The following is a 13,838-nucleotide window of genomic DNA, read 5'->3' as shown; positions in this document are numbered from 1 at the left end:
AATCACATGGAAACAAAGCTACAAATGCACAAATGATGAAGCTTTGACTTTTCCTTCTCTTTGTATCTATCTTGCTTTGAAAATCTGCTCACTCCACACCACAGATTATATGCAAGAGTCATCTTTTGGTGAAGCATGTAATCTATCAACCAGCTTTCAAGTAGTTAAGTCTCATGGCGAGACAAAGCTTAAAGCCATCAAAGCCTATTGACTCTCACGCACACTGCCCATTCACTGACTCACACACAGTATGCTAACGCATCACAGGCCCTCTACCTCAGCAAAGGGCCAGGGGTGGGAACATCCAAGGTGGATGCCTCATCAGCATGGGGATCAGCTCCTCTGCACAACCTCGTCTTAGGAACACTGTTTGCCCTCTGTATTACCACCATACATTTAAAATGACAAAAAATGGAATGCCGTGATGGCAGAGATTTGCCTCAAAATATCTCGGGGACAGGCATATAGATAAAAAAAGATGGGCTGGCCGGGCGCGGTGGCTCATGCCTGTAACCCCAGCACTATGGAAGGCTGAGGAGGGTGGATCACGAGGTCAAGAGATCAAGACCATCCCGGCCAACATGGTGAAACCGCGTCTCTACTGAAAATACAAAAATTAGCTGAGTGTAGTGGCATGCGCCTGTAGTACCAGCTACTCAGGAGGCTGAGGCAGGAGAATCGCTTGAACCCGGGAGGCAAAAGTTGCAGTGAGCCAAGTTCGCGCCACTGCACTCCAGACTGACAACAAAGCAAGACTCCATCTCAAAAAAAAAAAAAAAAATGGATCATGAGTTGATAATTTGTGGAGCTGAGTGATGAGTACACTGGCGTGCATTACTCTCTTCTCTCTGCCCTACTGTATATTTGAAATTTTCCATAGTTTTAGCCAAAAGGTATAGCCAAAAGGTATCTTGAATGCACAGATCTGAACTGCACCCCCCTCCTATTTCCAGAAAACAGAGGAATAATTAGATCAGATGCAAATAGAAGAGCATCGTGATTTTATAAAACTGCTCAGAGAGGACTCTTCACACCTCAAGTCTCTCACTCTTCTCCTCTCCCTTTTCTCCTGATGTTACTCCTCCTCTAAGACCTCTCCTTTCTCCCCTATGATCAATTCATTCAAAGCTAAGACAAGGAAAGATTGCCAATTTCCCCATGTGAATCCAAACCTTCACCTCCCTTCAATCAAGTCAACTACACATGTGTGTAGCTGGTCCTGCTTCTTTCTCTGTACTGCCTCCTGGTTAGGAATACCCATAAGCATTTCATTCATTCAATAAATATCCATTACCGGCATGCTGAAGCCAGGCATGCACTAGGTAACAGCAGAAGAGCAAAATCTAGATGAATAAGGCCCAGCTTGGAAAGCTCTCATCCTATGGAAGACCCACAAATAAGCAAGTAAGAAATACAATGATTCCACATGGGCAGCATGCCATGAGGAGCCATGAGGTGGCATGTAGGGGGGTATTTTAAGCAGGGTAATCACAGGCCTCTTGGAAGACATACTCTGTGATGGTTAATTTTAAATGCCAAATCACTGCACCACGGATGCCCAGAGAGCTGGCTGAACATTATTTCTGAGTGTGTCTGTAAGGATGTTTCCAGCAGAGATTAGCATTGGGATTGGGGGACTGAGTCAAGCACATCCACCCTGCAGAGTGTGGGTGGCCATCATCTAATCCCTGAGGGCCTGGATAGAACAGAAGGGCAGAGGAAGCCTGAATGCTCTGTGAGCAAATGGCCGCAGTGACGCAGGCCTGGTGTCCTCATTCAGGCCAGTCCCACATGGACTGGACCACACAGAGCTGTCTTGCTTTGACAAGCCCAAAGACGTGCCTCCTATGAAGCCCAACAAACTCAGGATACACCTACAGTTTCCATGTTCTCCAAGAGAGACAAATGGGGAAAACAAGGCCAGAAACAACCAAGGCACTGTAAGGCCTGGCCTACTGGGACCCAGACTTGGCAACGAAAGGCTTTTCTGCAGAGGAACAACACCAGTTTCAGAGTTCACTGCCAGCCTCTTGCAAACAGATCTACTTGTCATTATATCAGGCGGAGATAAAAAGAAATATTTTAGTGCAAAGCAACCAGTGGGTCTCTTTCAGTGAGTAAGGCAACACACAAGCTGAGAAGCAAAGACTTGGGAATCTCACTTCACCCAGGGAGCCCCCACGAAGGAGCCTGGAGGACACATACAGTGACACATTCTGAACACATCCTCCAGAGGATGTTTACTAAGGGCAAGTGCATTCAGTGGCACATGCAGCTAAATCCAGTTATACCAAGTTCTAGAAATCTGAACACAAAGAGAGTTCACTTGACTGATTCCACTGGGATCAGGAAACAGGACAAAAACACTACAAATTAACAAGAAACAGGAAAAAAGCATGAAAATCAGATTCAACATGTCTCATCAGAAAACAGTTTGGCTTTAACTTGTTATACCAAAGGTAGCACAGAATATTTTGCAAAAGTAATGACGTCTTTTGTAAGAATGGACCAACTGGAAGATTTCTGGTGATAAATCTTTCCTGACCAGGAGGTAAGGTGTCTGTTGGCTGCTTTGAACAAGCAGAGAGCTTGCAGATGAGAAAAACTGAGGTTGTTTTAAGAAAAACGCTTAAAACTCAAAGACAGTAAATGGGACCATGTTCACATTGGCCAAAGCATTCCGAAATGCTTCTAGGCAACCACTAAGCATTTAGAAGTACATCTGAGCTGCCAATTACGGCTTAGACAACTTCTACTGATAGGGCAATTCTGGAGCTGCTTGTAAGACACGAAGCTTCCGGCTAATTTTGGTTCATTTAGCCCACAATAATTTGGGATTCATATATTTCATACAATCTCATTTACTACATTGGGTACAACTTGCTTATACTAAGATCAAAATCCTAATTCCATACTTAAAAAGATGATAGTAGGTTAATTATTTCAAAATATTACATTACCTGGTAATTCCATATTAAACAAAGCTAAGCATTTATTCACATCCTGCATACTTCCAAAACAGGACTTCAGGCTGTCTAAGATAAAAGGCTTAGAGAACAAGAATGAAACAGAAATGGGGCATAGGAAAGAGGGACAGAACACAATTACAAACACCTAAGCTAACAAAATCATCGAATATAAACAGTAAGTTTCCTTCAAGCTTTCCACGACCTTAAAAAACGAGCAAGTTTTAATAGAGGAAAACATATCTGGGGTCAGGCTCGGTGGCTCACGCCTGTAATCCCAGCACTTTGGGAGGCCAAGGCAGGTGGATCATTTGAGGTCGGTAGTTTGAGACCAGCCTGACCAACATGGTGAAACCCCATCTCTACTAAAAATACAGAAATTAGCTAGGCATGGTGGTGGGTGCCTATAATCCCAGCTACTCAGGAGGCTGAGGCAGGAGAATCATTTGAACCTGGGAGGCGGAGGTTGCAGTGAGCTGAGATTGTGCCATTGCACTCCAGCCTCGGCAACAGCACAGGACTATGTCTCAAAAAAAAAAAAAAAAAATCTAATTGAATCTTTCATGGCTTACATCCTTATTCAAAGAAACTAAATGACATACAGAACAAAGTTTTGCAACAGAAATTTAAAAATATATGTAAATATATCCTGAAGAAGATCTTCGTTAAATCAACACTTAAGAAAAATCAAGCACAATTCATCGACAATTTACAATTGTTATTCATGGACGGTTGACACTCATTGACAGCTGTTAATTTGATGAAGATACTGATGACGGTAGTGCTGGTGATGCAGTATGTCGCTGTGTGGGTCTTGGCATTGAATGGTTAGGAGCGTCAGTAACCCACCTAATAAGACCCAGATATAAAATTTTCGGAGGATTTTACTTGCTGTGGTACAAAGCTTATTCACTGTAGGAGGAAACCCTGAAGCAGGGTGCCTGGCCATCACCTCTATCATCAGCCTTTCCTTAAGCCCCCCTAGAGTACCCAAGTCTTGGAAAACACCTGGTGAGTGGGCAATTCAGTTTCCAGTGAGAAACTGAAATATGGACAGTCAGGAATAATAGCTCAATGGAGAGTCATGTGCTTTGAGTCCCAGACCATGGCAAGAACTGACTTTCTTTTATGAAAGTAAGAAGTGGTTTCTGACTAAAGAGAGAGGTCTACATGGAGGGGCTGCAGAAAGCCACCCACTTCTTGGTTTGATGTGTTTTTTTCTAGAGAAGAACACTCTCACCTAAATGAAGTCAACATTTTCTTTCAATATTAGCCTTAGCAATACGTGTACACTCTGGTGCATTTTATAAGGTTAAGCCAAGAAAGAAGATTAAAATTCGCATCCCAGAAGGCACAAAGGACCAAGCCACGCACAGAGTGTGTTCCAAACCCAGACCGTAACTTAACAGGGACATCCCAAATCTGGGATCCGTGAAAGCACAGGGGAACTGAGAACAACACCAAGAATGAGGACAACAGAAAATGAATGGAGCAGCCAAATGTCCAGGCACAAATGGAATCAAATAAATCCATGCTTCTCAGTCAGAATGTCACTCAACAGACTTCACATTTGCCTCCAATAAATGAGGAAGTTTGTGGAATTATGCAGAGGTTTTAAGCTTTCAATAAAACTGCTTGACAAGGGTAAAATATTAATTCAATCTGTCCAAATAGAAAGAAAATGATTACTAAAAAGGGCAGGGAGATAACATAGGGAAATATAAAGTGTTCTGCAGGATAAATGAGTTGAAGAATCATTGAAATTCTTATTACTTTGAGTAGGATTTGAAGAAATGCTGTCAAAGAATGCAAAGTTCAGAATAAGATAAAACCATTACTTTCAGATTTAAAGAAAACTCGAATTCTTTTCCTTGCAATCATCACAATGGAGCGAAGTGATTGCCTCCCCAGGACAGACAATCACATATCTTAAAGGCTACAATGTATGCTGATTACCCTAGGAGTTTGGCGTATACCTAAATTACAAACTACGAGCTTTTGCCTTCATTTCTCAATGATCTATTACCTGCACTACATGTCAATTACCCTTCTCTTGTAAGGGCTAAATCTTCCTGTCTTGTAATACAGCAGTTTTAATTGGTTGCAGCCTCTACTCCTTTTGTCAAGAGGAGGCAATTCAGAGGGTCAATGTCTTCAGAAAATAAATAACAGGACAAGTGAATAATTCTTGGGGTTCCACTCACCATGTTGTGTGAAGAGGTCACTGTGGACGATTTCGATCAAGCAGTAGAGTTTCTGGATGGTCAGCAAGCCCATGGGAACATTGAGGATGAATTCAGTAAACATTTTGCTGTGAGGAAAAACACAAGGGAAATAATTTTGAGACACACAGCACAAGGATCCAATGTTGTTACAATACTGAGATATAAGGTCATCACATGGTCATTAATGTCACCAGTATGTTCAACACAGCCTCTCATGCACTATGGGGTCAATAACTCATTCCAAGAAATGATGTTTTGAAAGTGTTCGTTTTCACTTCACAATCACTAACATGCCTATAATCCAAAAGACAGACAATAACAAGTGTTGGTAAAGATATAATGAAATGAGAACAGTCACACCAAGCTGGTGGGAAGGTAACACAGCACAGCCACTTTGGAAAACAGTTAGGCATTTCCTCAGAATGTTAAACATAGTCACCATCCACTTCCAGGCATATACCACCTCCCCGAGAAAAAATGAAAACATATATCCACACAACAATTTGTCCATGAATCCAAGTGGCATTGTTCATTATACTGAAAAAGTAAAAACAACACGAAGTCCATCAGTTAATGAATGGATGAACAAAATGCAGTATATCCATACAATTCATTTCCAAAAAGAAGGAGGCACTGATGCTAAAACATGGAGAAACCTTGAAAACTTTATGCTAAGTAGAAGAAGCCAGTACAGAGGCCACACGTTGTATGATTCCAGCTCTGTAAAATGCCCAGAAAACACAAATGTGTAGAGAGAGAAAAGAGATTCGGGGTTACCTGGGCTAGGAAGGAAAAATGACCAGAAATGGACACTGGGATCTTGCTGGGGTTATAAAAATGTTCTAAAATTGGACTCTGGTGATCACTGCACATCTTCATAAATATACTAAAAACCACTGAATTGAACCGTCTACAATAGGTGACTTTATAGTTTGTAAATAATACCACAATAAAGCAATTTTTTAAAAATACACTTTTACAAAAGGCTACCAGACCTATGAAGAAATTTTAGAAGAGCTCTTGTTAGTAACTATATAAACACAAATTAAAATGGGCAGATACGGTTTCACCAGTCATACTGGCAAGGTTCTATAAAATGGTAATTCCCAGTACCAGCAACATTTTGGGAAAACAGACACTAACATATACTGGTAGAATGTTGGTTTTACCCTCTGGAGGGGGGCGACTAGATAAAATCTACTGAAAATCCTTTAAGAAAATGCAAAACCAAGTAATGCCATTTCTCTTTTTATCCTAATGATATAAAGTAGGAGCAGAAACTACAACTAAGCTACAGGAAATTTTATCCTAGCATTTTATAATATATTTTTTTAAAAAAAACTTGAATACAACTCAACAGCCACCAGGTAGCACAGTAGCTAGAGGCCTGTTCTTTGTATTCAAAAAGCCCGGGTTGGCCTTGAACCACTGCCATTTACCAGCTGAATTATCATGGACAAGTTATTGAGGATAAAATTAGGCTAACAATAGAACCTATGTCATACCATTGTTGTAAAGATTAATGGACTAATACAAGTGCTTTGTGCAAAACCTATTTTACATGGTGAAAGCACATAATAATAGATGCTGCGTCTATTGTTGCTGCTTAAAGATAGGCCAGCATGGGACGGAATCGGCATGAAAGTTACTAAGGATGATGCAGAAGATGCCCTCGTGGCATGGGAGAGGAAGATGTCTTAAGTGCAGGAGCTGATCACAAAGAATGATGACTTTTCTTTTTTTTATTTTTGAGACAGAGTCTTGCCCTGTCACCCAGGCTGGAGTACAATGCCGCGATCCAGGCTCACTGCAATTTCTGCCTCTGGGTTCAAACAATTCTCCTGCCTCAGCCTCCTGAGTAGCTGGGATTACAGGCACCCGCCATCATGCCCAGCTAATTTTTTGTATCTTTAGTGGAGATGGAGTTTCACCATGCTGGCCAGGTTGGTCTCGAATTCCTGACCTCATGATCTGTCCCCCTCGGCCTCCCAAAGTGCTGGGATTACAGGCGTGAGTCACCATGCCTAACCAAAAAATGGTGACTTTTTAAAGTGTGTGTGTACGTATGTATGTAAGGGATCCGGCACTTTCTGATTCTTTTGCGTAGTGAACTTAAGTTTGAGTTACCCTCTTCTGTCATCTCTCCTGTTTATTAAAACATGAACCAATTTTCTAAATAGAAACAAATATGTATGTGATTTTCAATGTCGTTTTTAAAAATCAGTGTAACAGGCATTGAGGAGGAACACAGGGATGCACAAATCTCAGAGAGGCCAGCAGCAGCCTGCATCGGCCCTGGCCAAGCAGGTCTTCCTAGGACCTCCAAGCACACGGCTCAACCACAATCTGTGAGTGTCGATGATACCCTCCATCGGTGAGGGGCTAATTTGTGCGTACAGTGAGGACAGGCCCGGCTCAAGCGCAAACCGAGAGTATCGACGATACCCCTCCGCGGGTGCGGAGCTGATCTGTGTGCACCATGAGACGGGCCTAGAGTATGGCCACAGCCCACACCAGTTGCAGCTTTCTCTGCTTCCTCTCAGTTTTTCAAGACCTGAGCTACTAAAATATGAGAGAGCCCTGGAAGCACCTGCATGGGGAGGGGGGTTGTTAAAACCAAATGACCAGGCCCCACTGTGCAGTTTATAATTCAGAAGGTCTGGGGAGGAAGCCAAAGTTTGGCTTTCTCTAACAAGTTCCCAAGGGCTACCGGAGCTGCCATTTTGGGGCCCGCTCTTGGAGAAGCATGTGCCAAGCAGAGGACTCTACAGCGCGCCAGGTGGGCAGACACCGCCCGTGAGCCTGTGTGTTTCTCCTTTTCTCATGTAGGGCCTGCTAAGCTTATGACCAGCACTGTTGGCGCCCTGGGAGCAGAAAATAAATGTTTCCCTGCAGGACACTAAATCCTAGGGAACATCAGATTCACAATGATTCGTGGGGGACAGCGCCTCCCAGAGAGCCTCTCGCCCTTCAATTCCAGGGCACGAGTGACCTATGGTAGACATAAAGTACAGGAAGGATAATCATTTTTTATTCAGTTTCACCGCTCAGTGGACAGATGGCCCTCTACTAATATTTAGGAGGGCTTCATTGGCCGGTAAAAAATGGTGTCTTCACCTACAGGTAGTTTATTGTGTCAAATCAAAACCAAAACAAAAAGTAGTTGAGGATTGTGCTGTTGAATGTCTGGGGTTTAAACGACTGTGCATCCCTGGGGTGGGAGCGGTGGCGCACGTCGGTAATTCCAGTGCTTTGACGGCAGAGGCGGGAGGGGCGCTTGAGGCCAGGAGTTTGAAGCTGCAGTGAGCTATGATCGCGCCACTGCACTACAGCCTGGGCAACACAGTGAGACCCCTATCTCTTAAAAAATAAATTAAAAAGGCTGTGTATCCCATTTGCTCACAATGGCACTTTCAGAATGCAGTGATACCAACAGATTAGGAAACAAACAGCGCACCTGGCCACTGAGAGGCGGCAAGTTAGGGAGAGAAAAGGAAAGATTTGGTGTCCAATCTCACTCCTTGGTCTGAAAGCCCAGTGACCAGCTTTCTCAAAGTTTGTTTGTGGGGTTTTCTAAAAATTATTTTCTTAGTAACTTCTGAGTCTTCTGCTTGAGGCTCAGGGCCCCTCCCAAAGAGGAGTTGCCTCTATTACAGAAGCAGGAGCCGGCGCAGGAATATTAAAGCTCCTATGTCAGGATTTTTAGGTGCTGAAAACAAGAGCAAAACCAACAATCACATACTGAAATTCAAACCTCAAAGTATGCAAAATGCCAAATGGACATTATATACCAATTAGACTGTAAACAATCTTCTTAAAAAATATTGTCATAGTTGACTGGTGATAGCTTTTCCACATAATGTCATGATTATCAAAGAGTCACAGACACCACCAGCAACACATGTTCCAGAATGATCCAGGGCACTGACATATGGAGACATGAGGCAGAACCCTGAGCATCCCATAAACTAAGCACACTGAGAAGGAGGTCACACACGGCACGTGACAAGCATTCGCCTGGGCTGCATACTTACCTGAGCTCTTTGGGATCAAACACCAATTTCACATCGTTGACGATCGTTGGTAAGTATTTCAGTGCTGCCCCCTGCAAATCAAGAAACAAGAAGGCTGAGCAGCATGCAGGTTAGGGAGTGTTCATACCAATTTGTAATCCTTATGAGAAGAACAGCAGAAATACTGAGAAGAGAAAGATCACTTCCAGATGAGGGGCTGACGGCTAACACGATGAAAATAGAGCAAAGAACAAAAGTCATCAGGCGCAGTGGCTCACACCTATAATCCCAGCACTTTGGGAGGCTGAGGCAGGCAGATCGCTTCAGCTCAGGAGTTCGAGATCAGCCTGGATAACATGGCGAAATTCCACCTTTACAAAAATATACAAAAAAAAATTAGCCAGGCATTGGTGGCTTGCACCTGTAGTCCCAGCTATTCAGGAGGCTGAGGCAGGAGAATCACTTGAGCCCAGGAAGCAGAGGTTGCAGTGAGCCGTGTTCACAGCATGGCAATCCAGCCCCAGCAACAGAGCAAGATCCTGTCTCAAAAAAGAAAATGAATCTCTAACCTACAAAGAATGCTCAAAGAATGCTAACTTCTTACAGGTTGTCTTGACACATAATAAAATTAGTATTAACAGAAGCCAACACTTATCACCTGTGGCCTAAGTGCCTATACTGTGTGCTAAGCATGCATGTGATTTTCTCCTTTTACCCCTGCAGAGCTCTGTAAGGTTAAAGCAAAATGAAGACCTGTCCCCCTCAGAATAATCCTCTTCCATTAAATTCACTTCAACTCTTCTACATTCAATGATTAAAGTCAACTGTCTCTGTTCCATTCCAAAAATGTTTTCCTGTATATCTGCATATATTTTAATTATGAATCATTTTGTTCTTTAGTAATGTATCTTCTAGAAAACAAACACCCTCAAAAAACAGAGTAATGATATTAATGATAGATCCTGTCATGCTACACACTGGGCTAGGACCCTTGTATATTTGATCTTTAATTCTTACAGACCTCCTGTATTAGTCCATTTTCATCCTACTATGAAGAAATACCTGAGACTGGGTAATTTACAAAGGAAAGAGGTTTAATGGACTCACAGTTCCACATGGCTGGGAAGGCCTCATAATCATGGTGGAAGGTGAAGGAGGAGCAAAAGCACATCTTACATGGCAGCAGGCAACAAAGTTTGTGCAAGGGTATTGCGCCTTATAAAACCATCAGATCTCAGGAGGCTTATTCACCATCATGAGAACGGCACAGGAAAAACCTGCTGCTCATGATTCAATTACCTCCCACAGGTCCCCTCCCACAACACATGGGGATGATCAGAGCTACAATTCAAGATGAGATTTGGGTGGGGACACAGCCAAACCATATCACCTCCTATTAGAAGGTAGCTGAGTAGGAAGGAGGAAAAAACCGACAATGGAGACATTAATTACTTTGTCCCTGTTCACAAAGCTAGTACTGAACTAAGCTAGAATTAAATTCAGTCAGGGGAAAGTCAGACCCTGAGTCCCTTTGCTCTCTTCTGTTGGGAAAAGTTGCTAGATTTTAAGTGATCTGACTCTGGCTCTGCCACCTTATACCTGTGTCTTTAAGTAAGAGGGAAAATAACATTCATGCCAGATACTTCAAGGAATTGCAATAAAGCTCAAAATCAAATTGGAAAATGAATAGGGTAACACTTTGAACACTGGAAAATACTACGCAATTACAGAAACAATTTTTACAATTGTTCTCCAAAAGCAAGTAGGCAGAAACTCACTTCAAAAGTATTCCCCTGAACATATACAGACGGTTGATGGATTTGTAACAAAGGTACACAGTACCATCAGCAAATAAATAAACTTCATGCCCTCCTCTCTCACACTGTACAAAACTCAACTTTAAATAGATCACCGATCTTAAATGTAGAACTTCAAAAACTGTAAAACTTTTGGAAGAAAATACGTGTGAGTTTGGGCTAAGCAAAGATTTCTTAGATATGATACAAATAGCACAATGTGTAAAAGAAAAAATTGATAAATTGGACTTCATCAAAATAAAGAATTTCTGCTCTTTGAAAGGTACTACTGAGATAACAGAAGATGAACTACACAGGGAGAAAATGACTGGAGATCATATATCTGCTAAAGATTAGTACACAGAATACACAAAGAACCCTTAAAACTCAATAATGAGAAAACAATCTTCCCCTCCCTGCAAAATGGGCAGAAGAGATGAAGAGGCAATTCTCCAAAGAAGATAGATGGATGGCAAATAAGTACTTGAAAAGAAACTCAGCACCATTACTCGTCAGGGAAATGCAAATTAAAATGACAATAAGATACAAGCAACATCTATAAGAATCATGAAAACAAAACAGAATTCCTACAACGTGCTCTTTGTATAACACTGCTAGTCTGAATGCAAAAATAGTTCAGCAACTTTAGAAGAGAGTTCAGCAGTTTCTCATAGGTAAACATTCATAGTCCATAGCACCCAGCCATTGTACTCCTGGCCACCTCCTCAAATGAAGTGAAAACCTACATTCACAAAAACTGAAGGCATCCTCATAAGGTTAACAAGAACTCTGGACAGCAATACAGTGATAATTAAGCACGGAACAGGCTGCACTTCAGCCCACTTACTCGTAATCCAAAGTCACGCAGATACTGGTCATCTGCATCCCCAACGTTCCTGCAGATAGGATTTCTGACATTAGAATCACAGTCTTTTGTTTAAGAATTGCTTAAGGTGTTTCTCAGATCCTGAATTCCAGGGAAACTGCTGCTGCCAACTGGTTTGAAAACCCCCGACAGAGGAATCAGCAATGCAATGCAGTTTCTTCATCTCCCTGTCCCTTCACCCCATGCTCTTCAACCCACTTAGGCCTGCTCCAAAAACCTTAACAATACCTAGCCCCAAATTCCTGCAGCAGACAATATGAGGTTTCCTCCTTCTCCTGTTTTGGTGGTCCTACAATTAAATCTCTTTCTCTGCTGCAACCCAGAGTCGCAGCACATTGACTTGGCACGTACATGGGACAGCAAACCTATGACGGTTACAAAACCCTTATGTGGACGTCTCTAGCAGCTTTATTTGTAATCTCCAAACACTAGAAACAACCCAAATGTCCCTTCAAGAGGGGAATTCATACAACGGAACTCGACGCAGTAACAAGAAGCACCAACCACTATTACCTAGAACACAGATGCACGTGAACGACACAGTGATAAATAAAACAAGACATATGCAAGAGGCTGCATCCCATGTGACTCAATTTTCATAACATTCTGGAAAAGGCAAAACTACAGAAATGGAGAGCATGTCAGTGGCCGGTGGGAAAGCGGGCAGGGGAATACAGGGGGCTCAGGGGCCCTCCCGTGGGATGATGCATTATGCCTTTGTCAAAACTGGCAGAGCTGTACATTAAAAAAGAGTAAATTTTATTGTATGTAAATTGTACCTTTTTTTTTTTTTTTTTTTTTTTGAGACTGAGTTTCACTCTTCCGCCTGGGCTGGAGTGCAGTGGCACAATCTTGGCTCACTACAACTTCCACCCCCCGGGTTCACGTGATTCTTCTGCCTCAGTCTCCTGAATAGCTGGGAGTACAGGTGCCCACCACCACACCCGGCTAATTTTTGTATTTTTAGTAGAGACGAGGTTTCGCCATGTTGGCCAGGCTGGTCAACACCCAAACCAAACTCCTGACCTCAAGTGATCCACCCACCTCGGCCTCCCAAAGTGCTGGGATTACAGGTGTGAGCCACTGTGTCCAGCCTATACCTTAATTTTTTAAGTGACTAAGAATATATTACCTGGGAATATTTCCATAGCTATCTGGGATGGGAAATGACTGAAAGAATGGCGGGCTGGTGTCTCAACTCTGGTGCACAGGTCAAGTCATTTCAAGTGAGTTCATGTTGCCTCATCTATGACGTAAGTATTCTGCACCTGTCAGACAAGTTTCTAGGTGCTGGGCTCTATGGACACATTACATCCCCATGGCAACCTGATGAAGGAGGCCTATTACTATCCCCTTTCATGGAGGAGACAGTGGAGACATGCGAAAGTGAAGTCTTTGGCCCAGATCAGCACTGCTGGGATTTGGGGTTGGTCTGTGCACCCCCAAAGCTAATTCTGCAAAACCGCCACACTTCAACTTCACCAAAAATAGAGTAGAGGATAAAGCAACTTTAGCTCCATAAATCTCCACTCCAGAACGATCCATGCTGTTGTTCACCTCAGCGTTTGCCCTGTCCTTCAAGGCCCACCAGATCCCAACCGTCTGCTTTGGGATGCAACTTTTCAAAAGAGCACTAAATAGTAATAATTTCATTCTGATTTCAAATGTTCTGCTTCCACAACCTCAGTGTTGCTTTGAAAAAAAACAGAAAACATTTATTGTGACATTTAATAGCCAGCGTTCACACAGGCTGATTGCTCAGTCTCCCAGTCTCTCATTTCGCTTGCGAACGCCCAGAGGGTGAGGCACGAACTGGCTTCATGCATTTTATACTGTGCCCAGCAAAGTATCAACCGCCTGTAGCAAGTTCATAAATACCATTTCACCAGGGTGAATCGGCCACAAACAAGACAGGCCTTTATGGCCCACCTGCCGCTGGCTCCCCTTGGGCC

At 42.8% G+C, this 13,838-nt stretch overlaps 1 protein-coding gene across 2 annotated transcripts in view; it reads right to left on the bottom strand.

The window, feature by feature from the left end:
• DOCK1 (dedicator of cytokinesis 1) overlaps positions 1–13,838 on the bottom strand; it is a 565,813-nt gene that overhangs the window by 345,872 nt on the left and 206,103 nt on the right. For both annotated transcript variants that reach the window (XM_019035115.4, XM_019035114.4), the window contains exons 24-25: positions 9,226–9,296; positions 5,171–5,277 (exon numbers count right to left, since the gene is read on the bottom strand). In XM_019035115.4, coding sequence (XP_018890660.2) covers positions 5,171–5,277; positions 9,226–9,296 — 178 coding nt within the window. The remainder of the gene's footprint in view (positions 1–5,170; positions 5,278–9,225; positions 9,297–13,838) is intronic.

This window comes from Gorilla gorilla, chromosome 8, assembly GCF_029281585.2.
Source record: "Gorilla gorilla gorilla isolate KB3781 chromosome 8, NHGRI_mGorGor1-v2.1_pri, whole genome shotgun sequence".
In the NCBI taxonomy this organism is placed as follows: domain Eukaryota; kingdom Metazoa; phylum Chordata; class Mammalia; order Primates; family Hominidae; genus Gorilla; species Gorilla gorilla.
The sequence above is the reverse complement of the archived record's forward strand: the minus strand, read 5'-3'. Positions and strand labels throughout refer to the sequence as shown.